This window comes from Myotis daubentonii, chromosome 1, assembly GCF_963259705.1.
Source record: "Myotis daubentonii chromosome 1, mMyoDau2.1, whole genome shotgun sequence".
NCBI classification, from domain to species: Eukaryota; Metazoa; Chordata; class Mammalia; order Chiroptera; family Vespertilionidae; genus Myotis; species Myotis daubentonii.
Window position 1 is genome coordinate 149931329 of NC_081840.1, and position 21149 is coordinate 149952477.

Genomic DNA, 21149 nt, shown 5'->3' on the forward strand with positions numbered 1-21149 from the left:
TTTGATAAATCAACATGCTTCCTCAATTCTCAGAACAAATCTGGCAGGTGATGATATCATCATTCCCACTGCACAGATATGGAAAACAGGGATTCAAAAGTCTGGCACACGTCGAAAGCCACACAGAGGCAACAGAGACAGAATCCACAGACGCTTGTGTCTTCTTAGCCTGTAATATGGGGGCAAAGTCAAAGGAGTTATAAATAGGAGAAGGTAATGGAATCAGTATAGACGATTAGTGTAAGGTGGGATTGATTTGAACACCCAATGCTTGTTTTAAATAATTGGAATAATTTATATTTATTTCCCTCAATTTGTGTTATATACATGCTATGTTGAAATCTGAACCAGTGTAAAGGAAGTACTATATTTCTCTGGTTCATTCTGTCATTTTAGCGGGACCAGATGTTACTTGAAGATGTACTACCTGTACAAGAGGATGATTCTTTGATGTCTTCACACCCCATTGTTGTCACTGTGTCAAATCCTGCTGAAATAACATCTGCTTTTGATGGAATATCCTACAGCAAGGTGGGGAAACTATGGCATTGTTTTTAGTATCTTCCTGCTTAGTGGCTTTTCTTTTAGTAAATCCACAAAATGGTGGTCATGTGGTTAAACTATGTTAATAGGCTTTAGAAACAGTGCAGAACTTATTCTGAGTGAATATTCAAAAGCTTGTCCTCTTCAGTGAAACTGATCAATGTGATCGATGTCTCAGGATTTTGAATCAGATTTTTAAAAAATTCTCTTTTGTACTTTTGTTTATAACAAGACTCACTCTGATAATTGAACATTTAAACTTTAGGCATCAAATTTTAAATTGATTTATTTGATTTTTATTTTGTGTTAATCCTCACCCAAGAAGATATATATATATATATATATATATATATATATATATATATATATTTTTTTTTTTTTTTTTAAGAGAGAGTGGAAGGGAGGGGGGAGAGAGAGAGAGGAAACATGGATCATCAATGTGAGAGAGACACATTGATGGTTGCCTCCCTAACACGCCTCGACTGGGGCTGGGATCGAACCTGCAACCCAGATATGTCGTGCCCTTGACTAGGAATTGAACCTGAGATCCTTCTGTGTGAGGGCGGATGCTCTAACCACTGGGAAACATCAGTCAGGGTTGTTGTTTTTTGTTGTTTTTTTAAGGCAGTAAATCTTTTTTTGCTCATGTGGTCAATAAGAAATGCCATACATGTGGACACCTTTTCTAGCAGACTCCTTTAGTGCTTCTAATAAGTATTTAAATCCAACTCATTTTGGAGGAATTACCTTTATTCATTTTTAGGTAAGATTTAATGATGACTTTGTTAACATGTTGTAAAAAGTCAGTTTTATCCATTATAATTTTATGAAAAGTGGCTGAAAAATCTATAGTGACCTCAAGTTTTGTTACTCATTTTCTTCCTCAATATGTCCTACAGCTTCTCCTCTAAACATATTCATACCTGAATGCAGATAATTTATCAAATATCTACTCCCCTCTGTTAAATATAATTCTTTTTCAAGTATTTTAGTATAAATTATAAGTAGCCAAAATTGTATCCTGAAACTGCTTTCCTTTTTCGTGAAAGAGCAGTATTTATAAGATGTTCTCTCCTTCTCTTTCATTAAAAAGTCTCCCTCTGCTGGTTCATTTTGTGAACTGCAATAGTTACTTGAGCCTCAAGCCACTGAAATGCTGGTGGCTATTTTATCTATTTTGATTTCTCTTTATCCATAAGTTATTTCAGAAGCACCGATACAGGAGTGTGCAAAGTGGTATTTTTACCCTAATGTAACAAAGCTATAATTAGTAATTTAGCAGAATCATCTTCAAGAAATCTCACAAATATGATCATGAAATTATAGTCACAATAATAATTACTGATATTTGTCCCTTACATATCTTTTATCAGTTTACTTTCTCATTCTTTTCCATTATAGGGAGCTTCCATTCTGAGAATGATTGAAGACTGGATAACACCAGCGAACTTTCAAAAAGGATGTCAGGTATGATTTATTATTTTTAATGATATTAAAAGCAAACTATACTATGTGGCTGATGAATGTTAAGAAATGTAATTAATTAAGGGAAATTCCCTTTTTACTGTAACTTTCTTTCCTCAGGGATAGGCAACATAGCAAAACATTAAAAACTGATTCACATCCACTTAAGTGCCTACTGTACATTGTATCAATAATTATCCTGTGGCAAGTTTCATAGAGTATTTTAAACAAATTACTTAGTCTGTTTTGTGTGTGTGTGTGTGTGTGTGTGTCCTTTACATGTGAATGAGTCTGCTGGGCACACTGAGTAGCTTAAACAACAGACACTTATTTTCTCACAGTTCTGGAGGCTCAGGAGTGGGAGATGAAGAAGGGCACTTCCCATCTAAACCTAAATACCTCCCCAAGGACTCATCTCCAAACATCATTACGTTGGCATTGGGGATTAGGGCTTCAATGTGTGAATGTCTGGGGAAGATGATTTAGTCTGTAGCTACATGATATAAAAATATAAACCTATCTATTAAACTCTTCTCTTACAGATTTTAGAAAGACTCTTTCCTTATGACTGGATTTGAAAATGGTTAATGTAAACATTCCTATTACGGTGGAGTCAGTGAATGAAAAAGGCCTGCTCCTTTTTGGAAATGGAAATGACAATAAGCTTTCTAGAGCATTTCACATTTGCCACTGCAGCTTATTCCTCCCATTAGCTGTTTCCATTTGATTTTGTTCTCCCGGCAGACTCTAAGCCAGTTCTCTCGGGGTCTTAGATAATCAAAGTAGTGGCACTGTGTCCCCCATCCTGTCTGCAGGTTGGCCCCATTGCAGCCTGGAGATGGACCGTCTTCCTGGTGTTGGCCTTCCCTCTCCATCCTCCCCGCTCTGACATCCCAGGCAGTTAGCAGAGCAGCGCTGATTGGCGCCCAGCCCATAAAGCAGGACACAGGTCAGAGCGGCGGCCCACTAGCCTTCCTGCAGAGCACCATAGTGACATTCCCAGGGCAGTGCCTGTCCACCCTGCCTGTAACCCTCACTACCACCGTGTCTGCTTGTGTGGCATGAGTGTTTTCTCAACTGCCCCGAAGGAGCTGGTCCCTTTCAACCCAATATTAAAGTTCCCAGGTGACTATGAAAGCAAGAAGTAAGAGCAGCATTTAGGATGTATTCAGTCAGTACCCAAGTACCTCTTCCTCCGTTTGCCCATAATAAAGTGTTCTGTTTGGACGATAGGTGGTAAGGGGAGGCTTCATGCTTGTTCTTATATGTGCATTAGAACATTGTGTAAGTTTCCCACCAGCTTCAAACTCAGAGTTCATATCTTCTCTCACTGTAAGCACCTTTAGTGAGGAACTCTGCCATTGTATCTTTGCATAGACTCCAGTGCCTAGAATGCATCATACGGTAGGAGATCCCAAAAATGTTTCTTGAATGAGTCTGTTTCAACTTTGTTTGTTCATGTATTTTGTTCTTTAGAATCGACATAGAAGTGAGATCATATGGTATTTGTCTTTCTCTGACTGACTTATTTTACTTAGCATAATGCCCTCTAGGTCCATTCATACTGTCACAAATGGTAACAGTTCATTTTTTATGGCCGAGTAATATTCCATTGTATATATGTACCACAGCTTTTTTTATTCATTCACCTATTGATGGACATTTGGGTTGCTTCTATATTTTGGCTATTGTAAATAATGCTGCAATGAACATAGGAGTGCATATATCCTTTCTAATTAGTTTTGGGTTTCCTCAGATATATACCCAGAAGTGGAATTGCTGAGTTATAAGGTAGTTCCATTTTTAATTTTTTGAGGAACCTCCATACTGTTTTCCATAGTGGCTCCACCAGTCTACATTCCCACCAACAGTGCACGAGGGTTCCCTTTTCTCCACATCCTCACCAATAATTGTTTTTTATTATTATTATTTATTGATGATAGCCATCCTGGCAGGTGTGGGGTGATATCTCATTGTGGTTTTAATTTGCATTTTTCTGATGATTAGTGAAGTAGAGCATCTTTTCATATGTCTACAGGCCATCTGTATGTCTAAAATGAGTAGCTTTAATATACTGTTTACATAAATGTTCAGTAGAAGCAAGAAATATAATTTACAAAAAAAAAAAAAATAGCCCTGACTGGGTAGCTTAGTTAGAATATTGTCCTAGTAGGCCATGCTGAAGGTTCAACCTCTGGTCAGGACCCTTACAAGAAGCAATCAATGAACTCATAAATAAGAGGAACAACAAACCGATGTTTCTCTCAAATCAATAAAAAAATAATAACTATAGTGGCAAAACCCCCACAAACGGGTCCAGGATTCAGAATTCTCTTCAAGATAATCTCAGGCAAATTTGTTCACCTCTTTAAGCACCAGTTTCCTTCACCGCCACCCCTCCCCCCCACATGTGGGAGTTGTATTAAATAATATTCAAGGTCCCTTGCTTCTAAGCTTGACATTGTGAAAATACTGATAAACTCCTCCAAATTAATTTTAAGAAGCTACTATTCACTAGAAGTTGACATTAACAGGTATCTATAGTTATAATTATTAATATTCCAAGTATCCAATTATTTTACCAAAATAAATGACTTTGCAAACTCTGGGATGAATACCTGAAATGACACTAGAGTATGCGCCTGTCATTTCTTCTCCTTGCCTTACCTGCCCTCCGGTGGCGGTGCTGACCGGTGAACTAGCCAGAAGAGCAAACGTGAAGGCCCCATTCCAAACTGGCCTCAGTCCTTTCAGGCTTTGGGGAGCAGTCCTGCTAACACTGTTCTAACTCTCTATGCCTGGAAAGAAGAGGAATGTAGAAGATAATGTGACCTAGGTACAGCACCTCTTGAAAATTATAACAACTTAGAGTGAAAAATATATGTGCAAAGTCAACCACTAGTTATTTTCTTTGAAGGCTCAGAGAATATTTAAGAAGTTTCTGTTTTGTTTTGTTTTAATCTTCACCTGAGGATATTTTTTTCATTGACTTTTAGAAAGAGTGGAAGGGAGAAGGAGAGACAGAGAGAAACACCGATGTGAGAGAGACACATTAATTGGTTGCCTGCTGCATGCACCCAACCAGAGCCGGGAGGTATGTGCCCTTGTCCAGAATCGAACCCGAGAATCTTCAACCTGCAGGCCAACGCTCTATCCATGGAGCCAAATCAGCTAGGGCAAGAAGTTTCTGTTTTTATCAAAGACTTCCACATTTTAAAAAATATTTTTATTGATTTCAGAGAGAAGGGAGAGGAAGGGAGAGATAGAAACATCAGTGATAAGAGAGAATCATTGATTGGCTGCCTCCTGCACGCTCCCTATTGGAAGTGAGCCCACAACCCAGGCATGTGCCCTGACCGGGAATGAACCATGACTTCCTGGTTCATAGGTCGATGCTCAACCACTGAGCCATGCTGGCCAGCCAGGCAAAGACCCCCACATTTTAAATGGGACAACCCTAGAGAGTGACAAAGGAGCGATACAGCGGGAACTTTGCAAGGTGCGCTGGAGAACCACCCGTGGTGCTCAATTATGAGGTTAGGGGAAGGCTGGGAATCCTATCTAATAAAAGAGAAAAATGGTAATTGGCGTACGACGATACCCTTTTCATTGGCTAATCAGGGCTATATGCAAATTAACTGCCAACTATGATTGGCAGTTAACTGCCAACTAAGATTGGCAGTTAACTGCCAACAAGATGGCGGTTAATTTGCATATGTAGGCACAATGCAGGGAGGCGAAAGGGAAAGCAGGAAGAAGCCCCCTGCCACTGACAGTGATCAGAAACCCAGGGGGGAGCTAAGAGCTGGGGGGCAGGGCAAAGGTGGCCCTGGGGCCGCCTTTGCCCTGCCCCCCAGCCATGATCGGAGAATCAGGCGCCTTTGCCGCCCTGGCCAGTGATAGCAGGAAGTAGGGGTGGAGCCAGTGATGGGAGCTGGGCACGGTCGAAGCTGGCAGTCCCAGGAGCTAGGGGCCCCTTGCCTGGGCCTAAAGCGGAGGCCACGATTGCGGGGCCGCTGCAGCTGCGGGTCCCCGCTGCCCGGGCCGGACGCATCAGCCAGAGGCATCCTGCAGGGGCAGGGGCGGAGCCCAAGCGATTGTGGCCCCCCCCTCCCCCGCTGCCACTGCAGGTCCCTGCTGCCCGGGCCGGACGCCTAGGCCAGAGGCATCAGGCCTGGGCAAGGGGCCGATCCTGCGATTGGAGGGTGATGGGGGTCAACGCCTGAGGGCTCCCAGTATGTGAGAGGGGGCAGGCTGGGCTGAGGGACACTCCGCCGCCCCCCCCCCCAACACCCAGTGCACGAATTTCGTGCACCGGGCCCCTAGTTTAGGGATAAGTCACATATCTGAAAACTCATATATGGAAAGATTTTGTAAATAGAATTACCAAAAGGGGAAGTCTTCTAATTAAAATTTTGTATTTTAAAAATATGTGAAGACTTATTCTTTAAAGTGAATGATTTCCCCAATTTATCCACCGCCACCACCACCACCATCATCATCATCAATCAAAAGGTTGTATATTCATTTCAAACTATTGTCTGTGGGCATAATCTGGCCTACCACTTATTTTTGTAAGGTCTAAAGGCAAAAATATTTCTAAATTCTTTTTTTAAAAATATATTTTATTGATTTTTTACAGAGAGGAAGGGAGTGGGATAGAGAGTTAGAAACATCGATGAGAGAGAAACCTCAATCAGCTGCCTCCTGCACACCCCCTACTGGGGATGTGCCCACAACCAAGGTACATGCCCTTGACCGAAATCGAACCTGGGACCCTTGAGTCTGCAGACTGATGCTCTATCCACTGAGCCAAACCAGTTAGGGCTATTTCTAAATTCTTAAATGGCTGAAAAAATTCTAAAGAAGATTAATTCATGACACGAAAGTTATGTGCCACTCAAATATCAGTGTGCATAAATAAGCTTTCATTGGGAGGCAGCTCATTCACTTAGATGTTATTTATGGCTGCTTTCCTGCTATGGAGATAGAGTTGAGTAGTTGCAACAGAGATTTTATGGCCCACAACGCTTAAAATCCTCACTATATAGCTTTTTATACAAAAGTATTTTTCAGCCATTTAAAAATTTAGAAATAATTTTGTTTGCAGAGCCCTGGCTTAGAGCCAAGCTCACTTGTTTTATGTTTGATTATCACCTCAATCACCCATGTGTATGATGGGGTCATGTAGTGTCTGAGATGAGAAAACACCACTATACGTGAAGATACGGGATGCAGCAGGCAGTGGATAGGCTAACACCATTAAAAAAAGATCACAGAATTATGGCTCTCTTCAGAGTGGATCAGAAGTGTTATGAACTGTTGACTGTTTGCTGAACATTTCACTCCCCTTGTCTATCTTATATTGTTTGTCCTGAAAAAAATGAAACTATTTCTCTTGTTCACAATTGCAATCGATAAAAAAAAAAAAGAACAAACTCATTAATAAGAAAAAATATTTCTCTCCCTAGCCGTTTTGGCTCAGTGGATAGAGCATCAGGACCAAAGGGTCCTGGGTTTGATTCCAGTCAAACCTTGGTTGCAGTCTCCTCCTCGGGCCCAGAGCCTGGTCAGGGCTCATGCAGAAGGCAACCAATGCGTTTCTCTCACATCGATGTTTCTCTCTCTTTCCCTCTCTATTTCACTCTCTCTAAAAATCAATGGAAAAAATATCCACTGGTGAGGATTAAAAAAAAAAATTTCTTATGCTTTACAAATATGTTATTGTTTGTACAATGTTTTTTAGGTTAAAATACTTATCACTTGATTTTCATTCCAGGTACACTATATTATACATCCGAGTGAAATGTGTCTAAGGGTTCAGCTCATATTGTGGAAATGTAAGGAAAGCAAACATTGACTCCTAAAGTATTTGTTTTCTTTCACATACAGATTTATTTGGAAAGATACAAATTTAAGAATGCAAAAACTTCAGATTTTTGGGCAGCACTTGAAGAGGTAAGGAAGAGTATGTCCCCAACTACTTCTTTGTTTTATTAATAAATAGTTTATTGACCATTTATTTATCTCATTATTTATCCTTTTATTTCTTTTTTTAAATATATATATATATATATATTTTATTGATTTTTTAAAGAGAAGAAGGGAGAGGGACAGAGAGTTAGAAACATCGATGAGAGAGATCGATCAGCTGCCTCCTGCACGCCCCCCACTGGGGATGTGCCCGCAACCAAGGCACATGCCCCTGACCGGAATCGAACCCGGGACCCTTCAGTCCGCAGGCCGACACTCTATCCACTGAGCCAAACCGGTTCGGCTATCCTTTTATTTCTTATTTGTTAATTATTCTCCGTGTTTTTTAAACCTTAGGCAAGTAATCTGCCAGTGAAAGAAGTGATGGACACCTGGACCAAGCAGATGGGCTATCCTGTCCTTGATGTGAGCGATATGAAGACTATCAAACAGAAACGCTTTCTATTGGACCCAAAAGCTAATCCTTCTCTGCCACATTCAGAGCTTGGGTAAGGATCTGTAATGCATTTCAAGAGAAAAGCAGAAAGTTGATGGAAATATTGGTCATTTGCTTAGGTCTTGTTCGTCGGTACAAGATTGATGGGTGATAATATCAAAAGCACTAGAGGCCCGAATTCATGCACCAGTGGGGTCCCTCGGCCTGGCCTGCGGGATAGGGCCAAAACCAGCTCTCCAACATCCTCTGAGGGGTCCTCGATTGCCAGGGGGGCAGGCCAGGTTGAGGGACCCCACCGGTGCATGACTGGGGCCGAGGAGGAATGCAGGAGGTTGGCCAGCCAGAAAGGGACCGCAGGAGGGATCCAGGGTGTGTTCGGCCAATCTCGCTTAGACCCGTTTGGCCGGACCCCAGCAGCAAGCTAACGTACCGGTCAGAGCATCTGCCACCTGGTGGTCAGTGCATGTCATAGCAACTGGCCAATCGGTTGACTGTCTACCCCTGGGGGTCAGTGTACATTATAGTGAGCGGTTGAGCATATCATTAGCATATTACGCTTTGTTTGGATGAATGGTGAACCAAATGACCAGACATTTAGCATATTAGGCTTTTATTATATAGGATGGTGTCTTTAGGGAAACAAAGGCATTTAAAAATAGCTCAGTGATCTCCAGGTTCAAACTGCACCTACATCCTATACTTCCCAGAAACTATTGAACAGAGAAATAGAAGTGCTGAAAGAAATAAACTCATAAAAGTAAAGAAAATGGAGGGAAGGGGTTATATGTAGCATAGAATTCTAGAGGACAAAAAGCAGGAGAAATATTGACAAAAAACAAACTGAGGAAGATGCAGCCAATAAAAAGAGATTTGAGGTAGAATGAAAGCATGAAAAGTGGGGGGAGGGTGAGAGTAGGAGTGTCAAGTGAGGCTGAAAACAGGGCAATTGATTTGAAATTAACTCAGGACACTGGACCCTCAGACTTTCTCTTCCACTTTCCCTTTGTCTACTGCCTTCCTTTCCTATGGACAGAGCTCTCAGAAGTCTGTCAATGACCCAAGGCAAAAATCCAGAGGGCTTTTTCCCCCTAAAGAAATGGACTTAATCAGTGGAGAAGAGCTAAGGATTTCCCTTAGGCTGAGACATCCAGTGTAAAGCGTCCCTCATTATGGCATTTGCAGGACGGATGGGTGCAGCTACCTGCACCCCTCATTCATCCACAGACCTCTTAGCCAGACTTCTTGTTCAGTAGAGAAGACTTTCAAAAATAATACTCCCTTCTCAACAGTAGAAGGATTACATACAAACCACCAAGAATAATCAGTTTAGTCCTTTCTTAAATATGAATGGACAATTAAGCCTCAAAAACCACGAGAAAAGAATCTAAAAGCATAAAAAGGCAAAATCCCATGTGAACAAATAAAACACCTGTCTCTATAAGAAACATAATTGAAGAAACAGAAAATGAACTTACAGAATAGAGAGATCAAAGAAACTATTATACCCATTAACTAAGAGCAGAATGTCTTTGAAAGGACAAACTGAGAAGACAAAAGGTCTCTGGAAGATTAAATTTTTGGTTGTAGAAAATTTATAGACCAACTAGAAATAAATTTGGGGAATTCTCTAAAAATATAAGACAAACACACATAGAACTGGCAAATAGGAAAGAGAAGATGTGAAAAATCTAGCACCCAACTAATAGAAGTCTCACAAAAAAGAAAACAGAGCAACTTGAGCGGCAAATTATATCAAAGAAATAATGAAGGACATCAGGGTTTTGATGAAAAGACCCCATTGAATGCATGCCTTTTTGTGTTGAGTACGCACATGCCTAGCTACAACTTCAAAAAAATGTGAAAACACGGATACATTAGTTAGTGTGGCATTAGTTTTTTTCACAGCAACCCTGAATGCAAGAAGAAAATGGAGCAATCTAAAATGGTGAAGCAAAACATACTTTTAACCTTTCATTCTCTACCTAGTGAAAGTAAACCAAATGCAAAAATGCACAGTGAAGACATTTCCAGAAAGTGCTGTCCACACAGAACTTCTTTGAAAGTTACTAAGGCTACACTCCAGGGGGCTTGGAGGAGACAGAAAAAAATATGAATCCTATATAATAAGGAGGCAACATGCAAATTGACCCTCACACACTGGTGTCACAAGATGGCTGCCCCCACATTCACAAGATGGCCACTCCCACATTGTCACAAGATAGTTGGCAGGGGAGGGCAGTTGGGGGTGATCGGGCTGCAGGGGAGCAGTTAGGTGTCAATCATACCGTCAGGGGAGCAGTTAGGAGCAATCAGGCAGGCAGGCAGGCAAGTGGTTAGGAGCCAGCAGTCCCAGATTGTGAGAGGGATGTCCAACTGCCCCCGAGGAGTCCCAGATTGGAGAGGGTGCAGGCTGGGCTGAGGGACACCTCTCCAGTGCATGGATTTCATGCACCAGGCCTCTAGTACATCAATAATAAAGGAAGAGATGGGATCCAGGACACAGTGCATCCAATCTAGGAAAGCCATGAAAGGAAATACAGGCCCACAGCCATCAGGGGGCTCAGTGTTGGGAGTCAGAGCAGATGACTGGGGTAAGGCAGGTGACCTCCAGGAACAAGAGTGAATGGGAAGATGGAAAAACTTGAGGACTGGTGAAGGCCCATCAGTTAGATCAACTACAAAGAGAAAAATAGATAGATAGATAGATAGATAGATAGATAGATAGATAGATAGATATAGATAGGTAGATAGATAGATAGTTAGATAGATAGATAGATAGATAGATAGATAGATAGATAGATAGATAGATAAATGGCTATATGTAACAATTGTGATTGAAAAATATGAATCAGGTGAAATAATTTCATGCCACTGATAAAGCACAATAAAAAAGGAGTCCACTTGACCTTTATATTAGGGCATTGGGGAAAATATTATTTAAATGATTCAGGGACCATGAAATTAGACCATAGAGAAGGGAATGTAACTCCAACACACTTCTTGGCCAACAATATGAGTATAGTATAATTTCACAAATGTTATTTATTGGCTCTTAATTTTTATAATCAACCAATGGATAACAAATATAGAGATTTTGTTATGGTGGCAGAGTAGATTGTAAATATAAATAGTCAACGTTGTCATCAGAAAATATTTGCTGACCTAAGAAAGGAACTGGAAAGGAGAGAAAGGTAGAAGACAGTGTGGGATGTTAATTCAGTCATATGCTGGCGCTGGCTCCCGTCCTACCTCAGTAACATCATGCTGGTAGCTTGCAATAATTGGTCATAACGCACATTAATGGAAGTCAACAAATACTATATCCTACCCACACCCACCCCCAAGCTAGTTAATTGCCAGCATTCCACAAGATATCTTTTTCCAGTTAAGAGAGAGTGTCAATACTCATTTATGAAATAAAAATAGCAGAATGAGTATATTATTTACAGGAACAATTGTAACCTACAAAAGTCTAATAACAATAATAATTTTACTTTATTAAATTTTGATTGCTAAAAGGGAAATGGAAGAAAAAGTAATATAAGTAACTAAATCACCCTCTCTTGTGGGTGAGTTAAAAAAAAAATAGAGGCATTGAGCCCTGGCTGGTGTGGCCCAGTGGGTTGGGCGTCATCCTGTGCACCGAAAGGTTGCTGGTTCACACTTGCATAAATACTACTTGTACAAAAGCCTTAATACTCTATCCTATTTCTGTATAACTCAATGGTTATTCTTATATATGTTTATGGAGTGTCAACCACTCCCAGCTGAAGAGAAGAAAATCAGGACCTCAGGGCCTCAGGACCTCCAGCCCCCGGTGTGACCCTTTGGCATTATCACTCCAGACCCCTGTAACCCAGCTGGGCCTCTTCCTAAACTGGCTCCGGCTACCTGGGAGCAACACAGTGTGGCCCTGGTCCCCTTGGATATCGTTCCAATGTCACCCATGCTAATTTTCATTACTCCTTCTTTCAGCTTCTTAACATAGTTTGCATCTACCCCAACTCCAGTGGCCTCTGATCTCCACTGAAAAGACCTTTCACCCTCTTTATCTCTTTCTTAATAGTCTCATTGGCCTTATTTTATAGTCACATATAAGTCACCACAGATCAATTATTCAGTAGCAATTAGGATAACATGAGGAAGGAGAATTAGAGGGTGTGAAGTTGTGTCAGAAAGTGTTTCATTTAATAACTGTAATCTCCTTTCATTATAGTTATTGTTTTATGTCCTTGCAAATTACTTGGCCAAATTTAATACTGCTGGAGCCTTTTGATATTAAATTATAAAAGTATTTGTCTCTTTTGAAACAGGCTTCCATTTGAAAGTTTCACAGTAATTATTGTCTCCTGTCATATGTATCCACTGATAGGCTGAGCCTGAACTAGTGGGTGGGTCAGGACGGGTGGTGGGGTAGGGAGGGCTACAGAGGACGTTCTTTCTTCTGGAAGGGATATTTAAACTGAGTAAATGGGCGTGGAGGTTTGGCTATCGGTGATGTTCAGAACAGAAACTATTACATGTGTGAAGGCTCTGGAGTTAGAAAGGAGCACTGTAATATGCGACACTCATTGAGCATTTCCTGAGTAGTTGGCACTATTTAAAATACTTTATAGTTTGTTATTATAACATGGGAAATGGGGCAGAAAATGATTCAATAATTTATGCAAGGTTACATAGCATATAAGTGATGGAGCCTTGATCTGAATGCAGGTAGTCTGGCTCCTAGAAACTGGGCAGCTGAGAGGCCCTGGGAAAAGTGGTGGAGAGGAAGGCAGGGGCCTGGCATGCAGACCACGTTACAGATTTTGAACAATAGTGCTCAAATTCGAGGACTTTAAGGGAAGAAGTGGCGGATCACATTTACATTTTTTAAAGTTCCCATCTGGCTGCACTGTGAGGACAGATAAGAGGGGCAAGCGTGGGACAGGGAGGTGGTGAGGGCAATTCTGTAAAGAGATGGGAGAGACGACGGAATGATTGGCTGCCCTGATGTTCCAAAGATTAGGCTGAGCTAAAATTCCGAAGTAAAGAATAACCAGTGTTCAGGGGATTGAGTTGGATGAATGTGCTAAGGACAATCTCCTCTTAGAATGTTGTTCGTAGCCATGTTTCTAGAGAATGCAGATCTCTGTAGGCCCACTCTGTGCCAGGTGCTCCGTGCTGTGAGTAGCAGAACCTGTTTTCTGGCTTCCAGTTCAGAGCTTTGGGAATGAAGTCACCCTAACAGCACAGCTAGGTGTTTACTAACGTTCAAACAGCCAAAAAAGTACTTTCTGTCCAAGGCCTGGAAAACTGAGAATTATTAAATTGGCGGGGTGCTCACCTGTGGAGACCCGTGCCCGGCCTCTCCTCCTGGACTCTCAGACAGCCAGTCCTCCCAGAGTAAAGGGGTTCAGAGAAACTGGATATGTGACTGTAATCCAAGTTTTGAAAAAGAATAGTTCTCACCAAAACAAAGGAAAATCTGAGTGCCTAGACCAAATGAGATCAGTCAGGGTGTGTGTGTATACTTCTTTATCTTTTGTTTATTTTGGAAAGCAAAAAATTATGATGGCAAAAACTTCTTCCCCCCCCACCCCCCACTCTTTCCTCTTAATATACGAATGCATTGAAACATAAAGGTGACTTGTTATCAGGTGATAATTCAGTGACCAAAAAATCAATATAATAAAGTCTGTGATTGTGCTGTTAACTATATACTGTTCATTTTATAGTTGTTGTTTATATTCTAGCAAATTAGATCGGACATATTTTAAACTGCTTTTTAGCCTGACCAGTGTGGCTCAGTGGTTGACCATGGCTCAGTGGTTGAGTGTCGACCTATGAAGCAGTAGATCACGGTTTGATTCCCAGTCAGGGCACATGTTCTGGTTGCTGGCTTGATCCCCACTGTGGGGTGTGCAGGAGGCAGCCAGTCAATGATTCTGTCTCGTCACTGATGTTTCTATCTCTCCCTCTCCCTTCCTCTCTGACATCAATTCCCAAGAAGTTTTTAATTTATTGCTTGATCTCATTGGTAACCCATTCATTGTTTACTAACATACTATTTAGCTTCCATGTATTTGAGTGTTTTTGAGGGTGTGTTTTTTTTTTTGTAAGTTGATTTCTAACTTCATGCCATTGTGATCTGAGAAGATGCTTTTAAAATTATGTTTACTTTGGGTATGTTTTTATTTTTTTAGTAATAAAAGTTATTTTTTTCTTTTTAAATCGCTTTAGTTACACATGGAATATTCCAGTTAAATGGAGTGAAGATAGTGGCTCAAACATTACATTCTACAATAGGTCAGAAACAGGAGGTAAGTATCAATTGGTTTATTTTTTCTTTGGATTAATATAGCACATTAAATTAATATAAATGTAAAAAAATAACAGTAAAGATGGAACTTATGGTGCAAATTTCAGCTAAAAGAGCTCTCTTAAATAATTTATTGGTGAGTTGAAATTCTTATCTACAACAATGAGAACTTTTCTATCTCGAAATATTCTTTTTAATGATTTATCATGACTGACACAATAATAAATACCCATATCCAAAGGAGAAGGGTCATACACCCAACAATTGGAAGACCAATCTATAAATTTTCTTCCTTTCTTTCCTCCATTCCTCCCTCCCACCTTTCCTTTCTTCTTTCCTCCTTTCCTTTTTTCTTTATATCAGATTAGTAAGTCATTGAATTTCTTAAAATGTTATGTGACAAGCCTGATTTTTAAAATGCTGTCATTAAATTAGACATATAATTTCCCCGAATCAACATATTAGAATCTTTAATTACTTAAAATTTTCTTTTATAAGCTGTGAATTGTCATCAATAGCTCAAGTCACTCTCCATCCGTCCATCCATCCATCCATCCATCTCCCTAAATGAATTACTTGGCATTTGCCTGTGTTAAAATTCAATTGTGACTGTTCTTCTCACTTAAATTGATTTGAAATATATTTCTGTATTCTGTCTCCATTGATTTGTCTTTTTCTTTCTTGAAAGATTTTAGTTATATAAAAACAAAGAAACTTTATCACTTGTAGTCTCCTCTGAATCACTGAAAAAATAATGATAAGGCATGTTTTAGCACCCATCCCAGAAGAACCCTGCTTTTTATACTTTTTCCACTGTACTTATTTTGTGTTTCAAAGCCATTTCTTATCTAGCACAACCTGAAGGAGATAGGATATATAGACTCTTCTTCACCCCGTCTCACTGGGACTTGGTATCAGAATAGCAAGTGGCTTCTTAAGCATAAAAGTAGATCACCTATTCTTTATTTGCATATGCCTATTTGCTTTTGCAAAATATTCTAAAAAATTAATTAGATATTATTTCCCCTGGTAAGTAAAATTTTACCGTATTTCCAGTAGATTATTTATAAAAACAGCTTTATTGACATATGATTTACATGCTCCACAATTCACCCATTTAAAGGGTGCAGTCCAACGGTTTTTATTACATTCTTAGATACATGTAACCATAACGAGTCAATTTTAGAGCACTTTAATCATCTCAAAAAAAAATTCCGTACTCTTTAGTTGTTAACCCTTCTACATCCAGTACCCCTAACCCTAAACAACCACTAACCTATTTTGTGTCTTCATATATTTGCCTATTTTAGAGATTTCATATAAAAGGAATGACATATGTAGTATTTTGTGATCAGATCTCTTACTGTCCATAATGTTTTCAAGGTTCATCCATCTCATAGCATGTGTTAGTATTTCATTCCTTTTTACTGCCAAATTATATTCATGTGATATCACTATACCTTTTATATATCTACCCATCAGTTGATGGGCATTTGGATTGTTGCTACCTTGGGCTATTATGAATAATGCTGCTATAAACATTTGTGTGAATACGATAGGTTATTTTCAACTTTGGCATTTTTTTCTTTCATTGTAAGTTCTTTTGTGATTTTTTTTGCTTTAAATATAATCTCAACCAGCTTTGCAATTGTTGAACTAAGATCCCTTTTAGTAGCTTTTACAACAAAACTTTCTTTTGGTCATTTATGCTAACAATTACTTTAGTTATTGTGGTCAGCAGTTCTCTTGAATTCCCCCAGAATTTCCAGATCAATGCCACTTTGTCTTGGTATTTAATGATTATGTTGTGTTTGAGTACCAATGCTCATTTTTTCTACATTGTCTTCTGACCATTTTCTTTCTCATAAGCACATTTGCCAAAGGAAAATGAAGAATCAAAAAAAAAACAACAACAACAAAAAACCTTTAAAAATGTGTAAGAGCATTGATTAAAGGCAGAGTGAGGCTAGGGTTCCATTGGGAAGTTTTCAATGGATTTGGTTTAACTATTGCTACATATTGTCCTCACCAATCACTGTTGGTTAATTGAGGGTTGCAGAAATGTCTTGGAATCTGCTTGAGTACCTGTTTACAAATTTAATAGAATGGATAATTCATCTACACTGACACAATTTACCCATCATGTTTACAGAGTGAATTTTCACACAGGTGAATTTTTCAGATAACTAAAGCTTACTCAAGTGATTCATAAAATTTCAAGAGTTAACAACAATAAACACTTTTGTATGTATTATATGCATATTAGAAAGGATATTTGAGTGATGAATTTTATCTTTAATTAGTTAGTTAGTTAGTTATTTCAAGCAAGTATTTACTGAGGACAACTTAGTGCCAGCCACAGGGGTAGACATGGAGACAGTACTGGAGGGGAAAAGCACAATCCTCAGCCTGTGGCACTTACTGTCTAGGGAGGGAGTGGGCAGGTCAGCAGGCAAATAGAATATTGTGTCACAAGTGCCTCCTGTGGTCATAGCCAGGGGCGCTCACTGGAGAGGCACTGGGCCAGATTTGGGGGTTCTGGAAAGGTTACTAGAGAAAAAGACATCCAGCGTGGCTCAGTGGTTGAGTGTCAACAAATGAACCAGGAAGTCACAGTTCAATTCCCTGTTAAGGCATAGGGAATTCCCTGCCCGGGTTGTGGGCTGGATCCCAGTGTGGGATGTGCAGGAGGCAGCCAAAAAATGATTCTCTCTCATCATTGATGTTTCTATCTCTCTTTCTCCCCCTCCTTTCCTCTCTCTGAAATCAGTAAAAATGTATTTTTTTAAAAAAAGGCATCTAGGCTTAGAGTTAAGGGAGCTAACTGTAGATTTTAACTGGGTGATAGGTTTGACCAAGGATGGACAGGAATTGTGCCCTGGACAGAAAATGCTAGTATGAAGGTGAGAGAGCAGAGAGGGCTCTCATAGCAATTCTGTCCTCCTGTCATTACAGTTAGCACTTTTTGTGTTGTTGTTTTGTTTGTATTTTTTGTTTTGTTTTGTTTTGTTTTGCTGTAGCTATTGACTTATCTGTCTCTCCCCTTCCCATAGAATATTCTTATAGGAAATGGAGCGCGCGCGCGCGCGCGCGCGCGCGCGTGTGTGTGTGTGTGTGTGTGTGTGTGTGTTCTATATCTCCTGCAGTTACCTAGTAGTGGTTTATTGAGTGAATCAGTGAATCAATCAATGAATTAATAAGCGCTAATGTCCACAGAGCTTTGATGACAAAACCTATTTTTATCTGAACTTCAGAATCATAACCGGTCACTTAGCCAGAAACAAACTGACATCTCTTCCTACTTCAAAGTGCCGGCTCCATTCTTAGGCCACGCACTAAGTTCCTGTTTCCTGTTTAGGGACTTTTTGGGCTCTCAGCTCAGAGCAGAGAGGAGATCACGTCCTGAGTGTGCTGAATGGGTAATCAGCTCAGGTTACAGCCCTATCTCCCTCCTCTAGGTTTCTATGATGAGTCATCAGTCAGAAATTTCCCAGGCTAGAGTGGGACTTCCCCCAAAGCCTTTTATTTACATTTGTGTTTTATATAGTATTTTCAACATTAAAAATAAACATGCAATATATAACAAAAGAAGGGAGCCTCTATCACGGAAGCTTTTCTGGTTACTCTAACCTGCCCCCAAAAATGTCTCTTCTTGCCTTCTATAGTGTATTTTATGCTGCCAGTTTTATTAATCCTTATTCTTAGTCTTATTACTTTATATTTTAAACAACGTAATTATTGTTTAAGTGGTGTATGTTGGCTTTTTCTTTTTAAGTAAATTACAAGCTCCTTGAAGATACAAACTACACGTCATGCTTCTTGTCCCTTGCCCATCCTATTACCAGCAAGGGGCTAGGCAAGCTATGCAAGCGCTAACACTTACTAAGAGTTGAGTAAGTCACGGCATAATGATGGCTTGTCTGCCCCCGTACTGCTGTGCTTTTACTCATTACCTGTGTAGGCTTTATGCTTCTATCTTTAGTAGCTCCTATTTTGACTTTTGTAAGTGCATCGACATTTAGTGGTCTGTCACCTTTTTGTTTCTAATCTGCTGTTTTCTAACTTCTAGAAGAATCGAAGCCTATCACATGAATCAGATCATCCATCTTGTTAAAACATAATACTTTAAAATAGGCATTCCTAAACACATAGGGTCTAGGAGGGGATCTAGGGCAGTGATGGCGAACCTATGACACGCGTGTCAGAGGTGACACGCGAACTCATTTTTTTGGTTGATTTTTCTTTGTTAAATGGCATTTAAATATATAAAATAAATATAAAAAATATAAGTCTTTGTTTTACTATGGTTGCAAATATCAAAAAATGCCTATATGTGACACAGCACCAGAGTTAAGTTAGGGTTTTTCAAAATGCTGACATGCAGAGCTCAAAAGGTTCGCCATCACTGGTCTAGGGCATAATCCTTCATCATGACCTTGTGATGACTGTCCATAACTCTTTCAAGTTTGAGAATCCATTCTGGATGGTTTAAGTCACCAAATTATGACTGTCATATAAATAGGATATTACTAAAATTTGATAGTAGTTATATTTAAATATTTCATCTCAAAATAGTGATGGGAATATATTTTTAAATTTAATAGCAAAGAGCGAACAAGAGACTTTCTTTTCTTTTTTTAATCCTCACCAGAGGATATTTTTCCATTGTTTTTTTCGAGAGAGTGGAAGAGAGAGGGAAAGACAGAGAAATATCGATGTGAGAGGAACACATTAATTGGTTGCCTCCTGCACGAGCCCTGACCAGGGCCCGGACCTGGGAAGAGCCTGCAACCAAAGCACCTGTCCTTGACCGCAATTGAACCTGGGACCCTTCCATTGAGCCAAACCAGCTAGGGCAGCGGACTTTCTTTATTCTTTCAAGTTGAGCCTCATGGAATGTTTGAATCTTGATTGGAGCATTAATGCTTCATTGTTGCAGGTTCAGAAGCTCAGTTTCATGAGTTCAGCTCTGGTCAACAAAGTCTTGGAAGATTTATTCACATAAGTCAAGTATATGAAAATGCTATTTGTTAATTTATAGAACTAAAGATACACTTGCCAAAGTGAACCAGAATACTTCTGTCAGGCAATTAGGTTATCTCTTCCAGGAAGAAAGTTCACTTAATTAGGGTCAAGAGAGAACTAAGGTAGATAAATTATTTTATTTAATTATTATTTCAATAATTCTTTATTGTTGAAAATATTACATATATCTTCTTTTTTCCTCCCATTGACTCCCTTCAGACTGCCCCTGCCCTCCCACCCCAAAACCCCACCACCCCATTGTCTGTGTCCATGGGCCATACATATATGCATACAAGGTTCATGGTTGATTACCTCCCACCCATGGGTTAATCTTCAACCCTCCACCAAGATTCTGCACTCTGTTTCATACTTTGAGTCTCTGGATCCACTCTGTTCATACGTTTATTTTGTTACTTAGATTCCATATATGAGTAAAATCATGTGATACTTGTTTTTCTCTGACTGACTTATTTCACTTAGCATGATACTCTCCAGGTCCCTCTATGCTGTCTCAAAGGGTAAGAGATTCTTTCTGTTTTTTGTTGTTGTTTTTTTTTACTGCTGCATAGTATTCCATGATATAAATATACCACAGCTTTTTTATCCACTCATCTACTGATGGGCACTTGGACTATTTCCAGACCTTAACTATTATAAATTGTGCTGCTGTAAACATAAGGGTGCATATATTCTTTCTGATTGGTATTTTGGGTTTCTTAGGATATATTCCTAGAAGTGGAATCACTGGGTCAGATGGCAGTTCCATATTTAATGTTTTGAGGAAACTCCATACTGTTTTCCACAGTGGCTGCACCAGTCTGCATCCCCACCAGCAGTGCACTAGGGTCCCCTTTTCTCCACATACTCGCCAGCACTTGTTATTTGTTGATTTGTTGATGGTAGCCATTCTGAGAAGTGTGAGATGGTATCTCATTGTCGTTTTGATTTGCATCTCTCAGATGATTAGTGACTTGAGCATTTTTTCATGTCTCTTGGCTTTCTGTATGTCCTCCTTGGAGAAGTGTTGATAAATTATTTGAGAGGTTTCAAGTTGTGATAGTCTTACATGTTGCATTAAACAGAGGAGTCTAATTATGGCATTTAAAGGCTATTAGTAGTGACGCTGCAATAAAAATTTCTTATTCATGCAATAGTCCAATGGAAGTGTTTTTGACCTGCCATCTCTCCTAGGTGGCTCTCCCCCAAATAATGACTTAGAAATTGTTTTCTTTCTTCTTATGACTCCACTGCTCTCCCCCACTCCTCACCCCCCATCTTGGACTTACCTGCTGAATCTTTTGCATTTGGCCGGATGACAGAGCAAGATAATGGGGGGACCTGGTCTAGGAGAGGAGCATTTATTACTTTTGCCCACATTTATGCCAG

General features: G+C 39.8%; 1 protein-coding gene across 1 annotated transcript in view; it reads left to right on the forward strand.

The window, feature by feature from the left end:
* The window catches only part of ENPEP (glutamyl aminopeptidase), a 96344-nt gene that overhangs the window by 47223 nt on the left and 27972 nt on the right, over positions 1–21149 (forward strand). The window contains exons 7-11 of the mRNA XM_059662513.1: positions 397–531; positions 1945–2010; positions 7900–7965; positions 8338–8489; positions 14660–14739. Coding sequence (XP_059518496.1) covers positions 397–531; positions 1945–2010; positions 7900–7965; positions 8338–8489; positions 14660–14739 — 499 coding nt within the window. The remainder of the gene's footprint in view (positions 1–396; positions 532–1944; positions 2011–7899; positions 7966–8337; positions 8490–14659; positions 14740–21149) is intronic.